The sequence below is a fragment of the Acartia tonsa genome, chromosome 10 (genome assembly GCF_053477335.1).
Source record: "Acartia tonsa isolate MP-2025a chromosome 10, ASM5347733v1, whole genome shotgun sequence".
In the NCBI taxonomy this organism is placed as follows: domain Eukaryota; kingdom Metazoa; phylum Arthropoda; class Copepoda; order Calanoida; family Acartiidae; genus Acartia; species Acartia tonsa.
This window is the reverse complement of record NC_137269.1, coordinates 30,611,457-30,624,397: the sequence shown is the minus strand read 5'-3', so window position 1 is coordinate 30,624,397 and position 12,941 is coordinate 30,611,457. Positions and strand designations below refer to the sequence as shown.

General features: G+C 30.4%; 1 protein-coding gene across 2 annotated transcripts in view; it reads right to left on the bottom strand.

The window, feature by feature from the left end:
• unk (RING finger protein unk) overlaps positions 1-12,941 on the bottom strand; it is a 139,248-nt gene that overhangs the window by 21,688 nt on the left and 104,619 nt on the right. For both annotated transcript variants that reach the window (XM_080174271.1, XM_080174272.1), the window contains 2 exons: positions 4,024-4,191; positions 3,304-3,375 (listed from right to left, as the gene is read on the bottom strand). In XM_080174271.1, the coding sequence (XP_080030397.1) occupies positions 3,304-3,375; positions 4,024-4,191 (240 nt within the window). The remainder of the gene's footprint in view (positions 1-3,303; positions 3,376-4,023; positions 4,192-12,941) is intronic.

Sequence of the window (12,941 nt, the reverse complement as noted above, 5' to 3'; positions counted from 1 at the left end):
AACAACAAATTTTTATGTGATCTAATTATCCGTTTGATCTGATATTTGGTATATTGATTCCTGGGACAACAAAGATCAATATTATAAGCGAAGCAACTCTATAATCAAGCCCTTAAGACGTAAGTATGTCCATAAACATTATCCTGTATCAAGCAGTTTTTCAACAAATTTACTTAAATTTTGCTTATATTTTGACTCTTATACTTTTATATTCTGATGATTCAGTTTAGACACTATACAAGTGTTAATGTCCGCTTGTCCTACTAATTTCAGTGCTTCGCTTTTATGGATGTTGCCATCCTTGTTGTTTTATAGTTTGATTAAGGGATATGTGTTAAAAATTATATCGATATCCGTTATTAAACAAAGTGCAGCATAACCTTTTCAATCTTTTTATGGATCATTCAGCATAAATCCAAGTTTTAAAAAACTATTTTGCTCCCAGTTTTTTTATCTACAAGTTATTAAGAATTATTGGCAAAACATTTAAGTAAAGGAATAGAGAGGACTTAATATCAGCCAATTCCGTAGGAAATATTAAGTCGCTACAAAGGAGTAGAAATAAAGGGGGGAGGCGGATGTGCCACTTTTTGAAACCAAAACTAAAAGTCAAAGGAACTCAACTAAAAAAAAAGAGTTACAGGTCTGACATTTTGCATGGCATTTGCTTTATAGGGGTACAATATGGAACTGTGAAGAAACGGTGGCACAACCGCCGAAAACCGCCGAGAAAAGGCAAAAAAAAAATCGGCGGAAAACGGCGGTTGCGCCGCCGTTTCTTCACAGTTCCATATTGTTCCCCTATAAAGCAACTGTCATGCAAAATCTCAGACCTTTAACTCTTATTTTAGTTGAGTTCCTTTGTTGACTTTTACTTTTGGTTTCAAAAAGTGGCACATCCGCCTCCCCCCTTTGTTGGCAGAAGAAAAAGGTCCTCAGCACTGGAACCAGGTAGCTGTCTTGGTTATACATCTATACCTATACATTTATTGGCAAAACAAAATAAGCTGCATTTGACATATCCCCTAGAATAAGATTGAGTAGACTTATAAAACATTTAGTAAAAACTAAAACTTTTGCACTACTGCTTGGTCTTACCAGTCTGCTTTACTAAAATATAATTTCCGTGGACAATGTATAGAAATCAAACTATGATTATTTCAAATATCAGGACCGGTTTTTTTCCCCACGGAAATTAATCAAAGCCTAGGCCACGAAAAAAATGTTTTTTTAATCGCCAATTTATCAGTTCAGACAAACAAACATTTTGATAAATGACCTTTTTCTGGAAGTCCTAACTGTGCATAAAACACGGACCAATCACCTCTCCACAAGCAAACCTCGGATGGTTTCAGTAAAATCTCAGTATTAAATCCATTTGAACACATTTAGTGGAAAGGAATTCCTTTTTTTCTGACCTTGTAACCGATTATTTATTTCAAGTGCAGCTACTCTATAATTTCACTGTAAAAAAACAAAGATACCCAATGTTTTAAAGAGTTATATTATCTTCTTCGATGGTTTTCTAAAGCAGTAAACTCACACCGTTTATGAGATTAAAGATTTTATAAACATACCATACACCTACTTAACAAGCACACACTCACACACACAGGCTAATACTTAAATCCAAAAAACAGAAGGCATGGCGAAGGATTCCTTATTTAGAAATGACAAATGACATTTTCTCATTGAATTTAAAAAGACCACTTTCAATAAAAAGCGCAGCAATGGCAAATATCTTAAGGAGCAAAGAACAGTAAATGCACCTAACAATTGTTTTTTGGTGGGGGTAGGGCGGGGGGTGCAAATGAAAACACAAACAGAAAGGAAAATTGCTAAAAAATAAGATGATATCAGGATGTACTTTAAATATGTTTTCTAAAAACGACAGATTTTTTTTAAATTTCTATTTTTAAGTTTGTGGCAATAGAAAAAAATTAAGCCAGGACAACATCAAACTATCTCTAAATATGACATACCTAATCTTAATATGAAAGGTTAGAATTTAAAAAAAAAGTGTTTTTTGTTCAAATAAATAATTTTGCTCAATAACAGATACACATTTTCTTTGATCAACCAAAGGTTAAATGAAATTTAGCAAAGATACAAAATAAGTTTTGTTATTATGCTTTTAGTCAATGGGATTTTGAACCTTCTATCTCGAACAAAACCCAAGTAAAGCCTATTATCTATGTAAGAAAGCTTATTAAGTGAATTTCACATACAGATTGAACAGCCTTTCTCAAATAGCAGCCGATTAAATCACCATTTCAATAGTTGCACAAGAGAAGCTACGATAGGAGTTTTTTATTGTAAAACCATGAAAAACAACCATTTTAAGATTATGAAAGGTTAAAAAAATGGTGTATATATGACACCTGTTAGCATCCCTATAAAGGGGTATATATATATCTTGATTTGTGTGTGTGCTAAGTCACGTATCTATGTGACACACAAGGGGGGCTTATTCTCCCCTCAGTTTTTACGGGGCTTGATAATAGCTATTTTTAGTATGTGCGTTTAAATGTTAGGGAATATATTTAGCCCTATTAGGATAACTATCAATCAATAATAGGAGGCGCAAATCTTGTATCTCATGCCGCGTTTCTTTTAACATTATTATAGACAATTTCAATAAAAGACTAAACTTATCATTATAATTCATGAGGAATAAACATGTCTAGCATGTAAAAGAAATATTCAATTCCAATTTTTTGTTTAAAATCAAAGCAACAAAAAAAAGTAACTTAATTTCAAATCAATATTTTTTATTAAGCAAAAGAGTTGCAAGGAAAATAAAGGGAGAAGGGGGGATGAAATTATCTGATTTAACTCTGATGGATTAAAATTAAAACGACAACACATGGTAGGCGACCATTTCAAATTTAGGATTTGGGGTACACAAAAAGTATCATCATTTTTTAAAGCGAATCTTTTCGACACTTAGAGTCGCTCCATCCGTCTGTAATGGATAGCTCTGATTTTTTTCTTAATTTTTAAATCTTTATGATGAAATTTCTTAAATAAACCCTTAAGGTGTTGATATTAAATACATTTAAGCTTTTTAACGCTAGGTTCAAATCAAATATGGAAGGAAGAAAATATTTTGTGTCTTGTGCTCATTTTATGTTTGGCATTGTTTATCTGTCTGATTTGTGAAGCTTCGCTTTCATCAATATTCTTCTACTTAGCCACAAAAGTGCCAAGTTTTAATTTTTAATTTTAGGTTTAAAATACCTATTTTAGAAACTGTCATAGGTAACCATTTAACTAGAAAAAAAATTGTGAATATTTTCTGACCTGTATTTAAATTTCTTTGGACTTCTTCTTCTATCCTTGTTGTTGTGGTATTGTGGACACGCATATCCTTGTCTAGAAATAAACAAGAACAAAATTATTCAAAAATCTCAACGGCCGTCCTTTAAACAAGTCAACACGATCTGTGTCTGTCTGTCTGTACCAAAGAGTCTCACTAACCACTGAAAGGATATTGACAGCTCTACAGTGTAGCATCTCATAGATCCTGAGAAGGTTTAAAACTATTTTGGGGGATGAGGGTACCATCACACTCCCAAGATAAGTCACCCCCTAATAAAATTTACTCCCTTATTAATTACTAGCGGCTACGCCCCTAGAGGCCTCTAGTGGCACTTTAAATGTTTTTGTTTGTTAAAGTCTACGATAATTCTTTATGTTACGGATACCTCTTAATGATATGTTGAAGTCTCCCAGATTTTAAGAATATTTTCAATTTTTTTGTCATTTCTTTTGGGAGGGTGGTAGTACCCTCCCCCAAAATAGTTAAAAACCTTCCCAGGATATATGAGAATCTACCCTGTTAAGGAGAACCCGATCGGTTCAGCGGTTGGCGAGATCCTTCGGTACCGACACACAGACAGACACATAGACAGACAAACATCCTGTTACTTTAGTATAAGGATGTGGATTTTTTGTTTGTTTTCCATCTATTGACCTCATCGACCGTGCCACCTAAACAATGTCAAGACATTCCCGACTTACCTACAAAGTCTGGGGGGTTTCTTGCAGGGCTCTGTTTTGTAATTGGCCAACACATACGGGGTCTTCAACCACTGGGGGTCATCATTCAGCAGCGACCTCTCTTTGTCGAGTGAGTTGGGACCCGTCCTGTTGTCCTCCACCTCTCCGTTCTCTATGGCCTGCATCTCCCTGCAAAAAAAATATGCTAGGTTAAAAAGTATATACATGTAGTATGGCTCTTGCTAGAAGCTCTTAACTTTCAGACTAAGCTATTTTTACAAAACCTCATACACAACAAAACCCCATCCCCCCAAAAATGGTTAGATTAGGATAAGCTGGGGTCAAATATTATCTTGTCAGAAAATTACGAGCCCTAACTTATAGATTACGCGATATTTACAAACCTTTACGCCTCCCCTTTAACTTATAGCAAAGAAATAACGGTTACTAGTTAGGTTAGGTTAAAATAATTTGCAAGATATGGCTCTTTTTTACTTGATTTGGCTTCCTGATTACGCGATATTTACACCCCCCCCCCTCTTTAATTAAAACAATTCACGCTCCATCAAAAAAGGTACTTATAAAGTACATGATATTTAATACTAACATTTTATGGATGCACGACAATTTTTATAAACTCTAACCTTTCAGGGTGTTCAAGGGGTTGTTATTTTTTTTTTATTCTTACTACATAATATTCTAGTTTTTAAAATCATCAATATTGGTGTTACTTGTTATTGCTGAGCTTCTTATAAAAATTATATCATTATTTGTTATAAAATCAAACTATTCCTACGTGTAAAACCCTTTAATCCTGAGTAGGCACTAACCCCCCTGGCCCTTGTCATAGCCTAGACAACCAGACAGACTTGTCATGTATGTAAAAATTTGTCTGTTAGGAAATATCATGCACTGCAGAAAGGGGGAGAGTGAGAAAGAGATAAGGAAAGAGATAGAGAGAGAAAGAAAGAATATGAGAGTAATTAGCAAAAAAAAAGATTGAATAAGTTGCTGCGCTATTTATTTTTAAATTAAGGTAGCAGGATGTCGGTCTATCTGCGTGTTCCGCTGAACCGATAAGGTTCTCAATAACAGTAAATCTTCGCATACGTCCAGGGAAGGTTTTTAACTCTTTTGGGGATAGCACCACCCTCCTAAGCTAAATAGACATACCAAAAAAGGACCCCCCCCAACAAAAAAATATTATATGTTTGATTAAGTTGATTATAATGTTTGAATAAGTTTTACAAGTTGAAGAGACATGGTTCAATGTTTATATTTCGTGCTAGATAATATTATTTGGAGGGTTTTTTACTTTACAGCGATCAAAGTAGAATTATGTCCCTTTTTATCTCCTTTTCTCTCTCTCTCTTTCTCTAATTAAGTCTATAATTTGTATCGAAGATACTCCATAAGTCAATAAGCTATCAATACAAACTAATATGAAGCATTTAAACCCGTACATGGGGGTAACATACGGGATAAGACAATGGACGATGTATTAAAGTAAACTCCCCAAATTATGAGAAACAAAAATACCCCTTGTTATCAAAATTATCGGTGAATAACAAATTTGTACCAATCAATCAAACTTTAAATGCAATAAATAAGAAAAATTAATGTATAAAAGTATAATTTACAGTACTATGTACCCTACTGCTCTGCTACATTGGTTGCGCCTCAGTACAAGTATGAAAATATTCATACTTGTTTTTTTCTAGCCTAATCTTAACTTTGCATGTAATGATTGTTTTCAAGCAAACCAATAGGCTTTAGCAGATCTTTTCTAATTAAAATCATCCTAAAAATTATCATAAATTTTCCTGTTCAATTTAAGCAATAGAAAACAATAATCTTGTCATATTTTTTGGCTGTAAAAGTCTAGTGTTTCTCTGGTTGCAATATCCCCTCCTATAATGATATGCATTGCATGAAACGCGCAGAAATTGTGGACCAAATATGACAAAAATCATGACATAAAATGCTACCGAAGCAAAAATGACTAATTCAACATAAATTGCAATAACTGAAAGTATGATGGAGTTATTTGTTTTGTTTCAACATATTCATTATGTTAATGAAAATGCGTTTTTTTATGTTTCTTCTTCAAATATTAACAAAATTTAAAGTTAGTTCCTTATATTTTTTCCAGTATGACTTCGAAACCGATTAATATTCGCTGGATTAGATCCGGTTCTCAGCCATACTGAAAAATCATATAAAGTGGTATTTTACAGACAATTTTTACACAAATATCGAAATGAAAAGTATTGTGCTAGCCTAAGCATTTGCCCAGCGGGGCTAACAATACTGGTTTTAATCTTGTAATTTTTCATTTTAATATGCGCGGAAATCTGTCAATAGTACTATGCAATAAATAACTATTATTATATTTAAACGTAACAAAATTTTTCTATCTCACAATATTCAAAGAAAAGTCATAGAGATGCTTCAAATCTAAATTTATGACATAAATTGATTAAATCATGTTCTTTATATTTCATTATAAAATCCATTAACTTAACAATGAAAGAAAATGAAATAATTAGTAATGATTAAACATCTATTAACTTGACCAGAAAGACAATTACCATTTAAGGAAATAAAAAATGTCGTTCTTGGAATGAAAAATGTTTTAAATGAAGATATTATATTTTCTTAAAAGTTTAATTAATACCCAAAAGTAAAAAAAGGTGACAAAAGCCCACATTTAAAATTTCTGAACTTTATTTTAATTTAAAACTTTGTACAATTCCATTAATTATTTGTTTGGTATAAACTCTTTTTAACAGCTTAAGAATGAACTGATCTAACTGATAAGAAATGCAGTTGTATAATGTTATGATTGTTAACATTTATGACAGACAATATATTTACACCCTTAAACTCACAATCTTTTATTAAGAGTAAAGCTTCTCAATAATGTACATCAATAAAGGCAATTATGTATACAAATAGGGCAGCGATAACATCATAAATATGTAAAAGCAAAACTTTGAAAAAGTAAAAAAGAAGAAGTTATTAACTTGGGGGAGGGGAAATTATCACCCCCCAAAAATTAATTTTTCATTGTAAACAAAAACAAACAAGGGGGCTTCACCTATAAAGGGTAGGGACGAAGCACCTACTAATAAATAATACTGATAAATTTTTTTATTGGCAGGTTAAGACTATAAATCACTGACTAAATACAGTTGATATTCAACAACAAAATTCCACATGCCATTTACATGGCAGCGTGCTAAAAATGATTGCAGAATTTTAGGCACATAAATATAATGATCAAAAAGATTGTAGGTTCTGATTTTTAAATTTGTTAAAAAATTAAGGTGGAAAGAAAAAACTACCATAATTTTGCCACTGTGGGGTGAAATGCAAAAAATGAAATTGCCAAGCATGAAATTGGGCACAACATTATGCTCAGAGGCGATCAAGTGTGCAGGGGAGAGAGAGAGGGAGAGGGAGGGAGGGAGAGAGAGAGGAGAGAAAGAGATAAAAGATGAATAAAGAGAAGATAGAAGAAATAGAAAAATGGATAAATGGAAAAAGAGACAATTTTTAAAAATTGACATTGAGACAAATTCTAGTAATTAAAACGCCGATTTAAAAAAAAAAACGAGGAAAACTAACTAACTAATGTTTAAATTAACTTTTTTTATAATTAGAATCATATGGCACAAACACAGACCAATAGTTTAAACCAAAGATTGTAATTTCTAAAATTAAGTTTTCATTTAACAAATCATTTTGTCAAGTGTACCATATCTAATGATCATTTTACATCATTTGGTCCAAATATAAAAAGTTCATTATGGATAAACTTTTTATCAAATATTTGTAAATCAATGATGTCACAGACATAATAAGTCATTTGAATTTGACAGTATGTGTGATTTAAATATGCAATTTAAAATATTGTATGGCAATTTTGTTGGCAAAGACCAAAAACAAATTATCATAAAGGCCTTCATTTAAATTGCTGGAAAAAAACAACAACTCTAGATCAACATGTTTATTTTAAAATATTGCATAACTCAAGCATCTCAAAAACAACAAAAATAGCTAAAAAAAAAATATAAAAATGTAAAGAGAAGCAAAAATGCTGCTGCATCCTTTTTTTCATTCTTTTTTTTTCTTGCTCGCCAATCATCCTGGGGCATTGAACTTGGTGCGTGTGCAGATTTTAGGAGTGGTCATACAATTAAGTAAATGTCCTTTATTCACTAATTATGAAAATTTTTCAAAAAAATTTTAATAAGGTCAAACTTATGTCACTTTTTTTTGTAAAAAATGCAAAATTTGCTTATCTTTTAATATAAATATTGGCATAAGATTAGCAGAATCCAGTTTTAACTCTGTTTCTGTCTCATGCCCCATAAAGTTCTCTTCCTATTTCTCCCATTTCCCTTTATTCTCTTTCTATTCATATAAATGCATTTTCCTCCCTTTATATTGTCCCTTCCCAATTATCTTCTACCCCTTTCAGAAAATGCAATTTTGCATCAGCCTCCTCCTCCTGACTCCACAGTTTTCTTTCCATTCTCTCTCTCTGTTTCTCTTTGTGTAATAAATGGTATTGTTACAAATCCAGCAATAAAAAAACTGATAGCAACAGCAGAATTATTTGACAGATAAAAGGTAACTGGGATGGTACTATGAGGCACTAAAAGCCAAATCTTGATTCATTATTTGGATTTGGATTACCCAATTTTTTTAAGAAGTTAAAAAAAATAGACAAATATATTGATTTAATTGGTTGGGTGTTTAGAAAATCATAATTTTGTCTAATTGTGTATGAACACCTGCTATGAAAATGCAATTTCTTGGATCCAGTGGTCATTGAACTGGGATGTGTAATTCGCAAAGTTGGTAAATGCATTAGGATATGAATATAACTTGGCATTAAGAATTTCAGGACATTTTCCTACATTTATAGTCTCATCATTTATTCTATATTTGCTGCATTATGTAGTGCCAAATATCTTTAAACAAAGTATTTCATTTTATCTCATTATGATAGCATTTTTATAAAAATATTTTAATATTAAAAAGATGAGAAGTAACTCATAAAATATTTATTTAAAGCTATTTAAAAAATAAAATTTATTTTATTTTAATTGGTCTAAAACAAGTTATTCTAATGATGTATTGTGCTACTTAAAAATGTATCACAAATAAATTAGTTTGATAATTAGATGGATTTAAAAGTTAATGCATGAAAGTGAGAGATTGGGATGGGGAAAAAGATAAAAAGTAAAGATTGATGTTAATATACAAGACAACTAATTTTCTTTTTTAAAGAGGCCTTTCCAAATTTTTTTAGTGAGTGTACACTCAGGTAAAATAAATTTATGTACATCCCCAATGAAAATTAGTGGTTGAAAAGTTTGAACATTCAAATAAATGAAATAACCATTCAAAATTCACTGAAGTCAACGAATAAGAAAACGTAATTATAAAACTTTGGGGACTAGTGTTAAAAACAGTCCATTGTCCTCTCTCTCTCTGGGTAAAAAACTTGATGGAGGGTTGAAGATCTACACTTTTAAGAAACACCAAATTATATTTAGATAATTGCATTGATATGAACTTTCACATCGTCAAATATTTTTTATTCTCTCACATTCTAAACTTTTTTTCTTCTTGTATGTGTTAAACAAATGCATTTTCTTTACACATGTTATACTTCATAATAAAATTTTAATTGTATGCAAATTTAGCAACAAGCAGTAAAATGATCATAGCTTTCCTGTTTATGTTAAAATCATTTTATACATGTCCCACTACTTATAAACCGGCTTATTCAATGTTCTTTAATATTAGTAAATAGCATTGAAAATAATTTTAAGATTACCTTTAAAACTTAAAGTATAATTAGAACAAGGCGCCAAAATGGCTTTGGCCTCTAAACAATCAATCATTTTTGTTAAAAAGATCTTATCTTTAAAAAAATCCCTAGTAATTATTTCATCCTATCGCAAAATAATCTGTATATCTATGATTTAATCTCATAAAATTGAGTTGGGCAAAAAGATTTTATTATGATTTATGCTTTTAATATTTTTTACAATAAAAGAATAAAACTAATTTATCTATAATCTTTTTTTTAATAGACAAAAAGATAGACAAGAGTAATTTAATAGAAGATTAGAAGAAAACTAAATTTTCTCATTTTGTCTATAATATTTCATACATTGAGGAAGATTAGGAACTTTTTCAACATAAAAAAATAAATTTAGACATTTGAATATTAAGAAATTATCAATATTAAACTAAATGATTTTATTTTGTTTAATAGCTTCTTTGTTGGCTATTCAATATTTTTTTTTAATTGTAGCATTTGTAAAACTCCTGTCTAAATGTTCATTCAATTTATTTTCATCTTTTTTTTCTTGATCTTTTCTGTTTATCTTTTTGTCTATAATATAGCAGAGCATAATTACTCTATAAGTTTGTTTTGTTTAAAGATTTTGGTCGCATTAAATACAGTATTTAGATTTTCTAAAGAAAGCAATGAGAAGAATCAGAAAATGTAATAGTTGAAGAAAAAGTACTGTGATTCTTTGATCATACTCATTCTTATTAATTCTGTTGGGTTCAGACATTTCTTTTCTTTCAACTTTTTATATGAATTCATTTATGTGTGTATTATAATAAATGCCTTCATATGATAAAACCAAATTTCATTACTAACATAGCAAACTATCTTTTTTTAAATCTGATGTTCAATTTTATAATATATGTCTTTGATGTAGTTTTATTAAGAGGTAAATCTAGCTGTTGATATTATTTGTATGTAGTATAGAAGAAATACTTTTATGAAACATAGGTCTGTTTTGAACGGCTTCATTCACAAGGATATTTAAAATCAGTGGGTTAATTACCTAACCTGTTTGATTGTTTTTTAAACAAACATATTTTCCTTTTAATAATCCGCCTAAAAATAGGAATTTAGTTATTTTATTTAATGTTGCATAATACTTGAATAACATACATAAGTATATTCATTAGCATGACTTTATTATCATCTTATTTTGTAACCCTGGGTATACTCTCCCTGACTTATCCAGACGTAATAAATACACATTAGTAGAGAAAAAGTGGACACAGATAATCTACAAGCAAACAGTTACATTTTATTTATTAACATAAGGTAGAAACCACAAAATATAAAGAAACCAAAAAAATCAAAATTAGTTGAGATGATTTTTAAGGGTCCATTAGGAGCATAAAACAAATTTTAAATTGATAAGACAATTTTATCATCTTTTAATCCAAGTAATTAGTCCTGAGTTTAACAAAATAAGCATTTTTGGAAAATATACCTTAAAAAAATCCTTTTTCTAAAGTTTGGCTTAAAATAAACACACCCTATCATAGAATTCAGACATAGGATTAAATAATATAATAGATACTATAATTAATAATTATATAAATATATACAAAAGTTACAGATGTTTTTTTTTACATTAATTAAGTAGCTTTTGAATATTACAATTGCTTTTTATAATTAATCATTATATGACCTTAAGTTTTTAGAAGTATAAAATAATCAACACCTTTCATGAAAAAAAAGGAAAAGCTAAAATTATTTTTTTGGGGAATAAATATGTACAGAAACAAGGATGACAACATCCATAAAAGCGAAGCTCTGAAACGGTAGGACAAACAGAAATTAACACTTGTATAATGTCAGAACTGAATAATCAGAATGCGAATGTTTAAGAGTCATAGCAAAATTGTAAGTAAATTTGTTAAAAAACTGCTTGATACAGGATAATGATTATGGATATACTTACATTTTTAGGACTTGATTATAGAGTTGCTTCGCTTATAATATTGTACTTTGTTGTCTCAGGAATCAGTATACCAAAAATCAGACCAATCGGATAATTAGGTCACATACAAATTTGTTGTTAAAAATGTAAAAAAAATCAACATGTTTAAAATGGACGTACGGACATTCTGGTAATGATTATAATACCTAGTTAGGTATTATAATAGTACCTAACTACTAAAGGAATCACCATGCAAAATTTGAAATCGATAGGACAATTCTAACATGCCTAAATTAACGAAAAAAAACTATTTAAAAAAGTGAAAAAAATCAACATATTTAAAATGGACGTACGGACATTTTGGTAATGATTATAGAGTTGCTATGCTTTCTAAATCGTACCTAACTACTAAAGGAATCACCATGCAAAATTTGAAATCGATAGGACAATTCTAACATGTCTAAATTAACGAAAAAAGCTATCCGTTACGGACGGACGGACGTACGTACGGACGGACCGACCCTAATTATAGAAAAGGTTCGCTTTTAAAATTTTTTTAAAAATCAACATGTTTAAAATGGACGTACGGACATTTTGGTAATGATTATAGAGTTGCTACGATTTCTAAATCGTACCTAACTACTAAAGGAATCACCATGCAAAATTTGAAATCGATAGGACAATTCTAACATGTCTAAATTAACGAAAAAAGCTATCCGTTACGGACGGACGGACGTACGTACGGACGGACCGACCCTAATTATAGAAAAGCTTCGCTTTTAAAAAGGCCTCTTTAAATTATTTTTGTTCTTTTAGCAGAACATTCATTGGCATTTGAGTGAGAAAAAGGAGTGGTTTTGAACCACATTATTATGGACAAAAGGGATAGGTAGGCATATAAAAGAAAATTTTGGTATTTTTAAATTTTGTAAAATATCTTCTTTAGTTTAAAGTATTATCATACAGAAATAAGTTTTATTAAGTTAGGTAATTATCAGAAACAGATCTTTTAAGACATAATCTACCTATTACTTTCCTCCTAGACCTAACACAGTGGTCTAGACTGAGTAATAAAGTGCATTAATTGCTTTTTAGCATACACAGAGGTCATGGTATGTGACCCTAGCAAATTTTAATCTAAAATAAAGGTTGCAAAATACG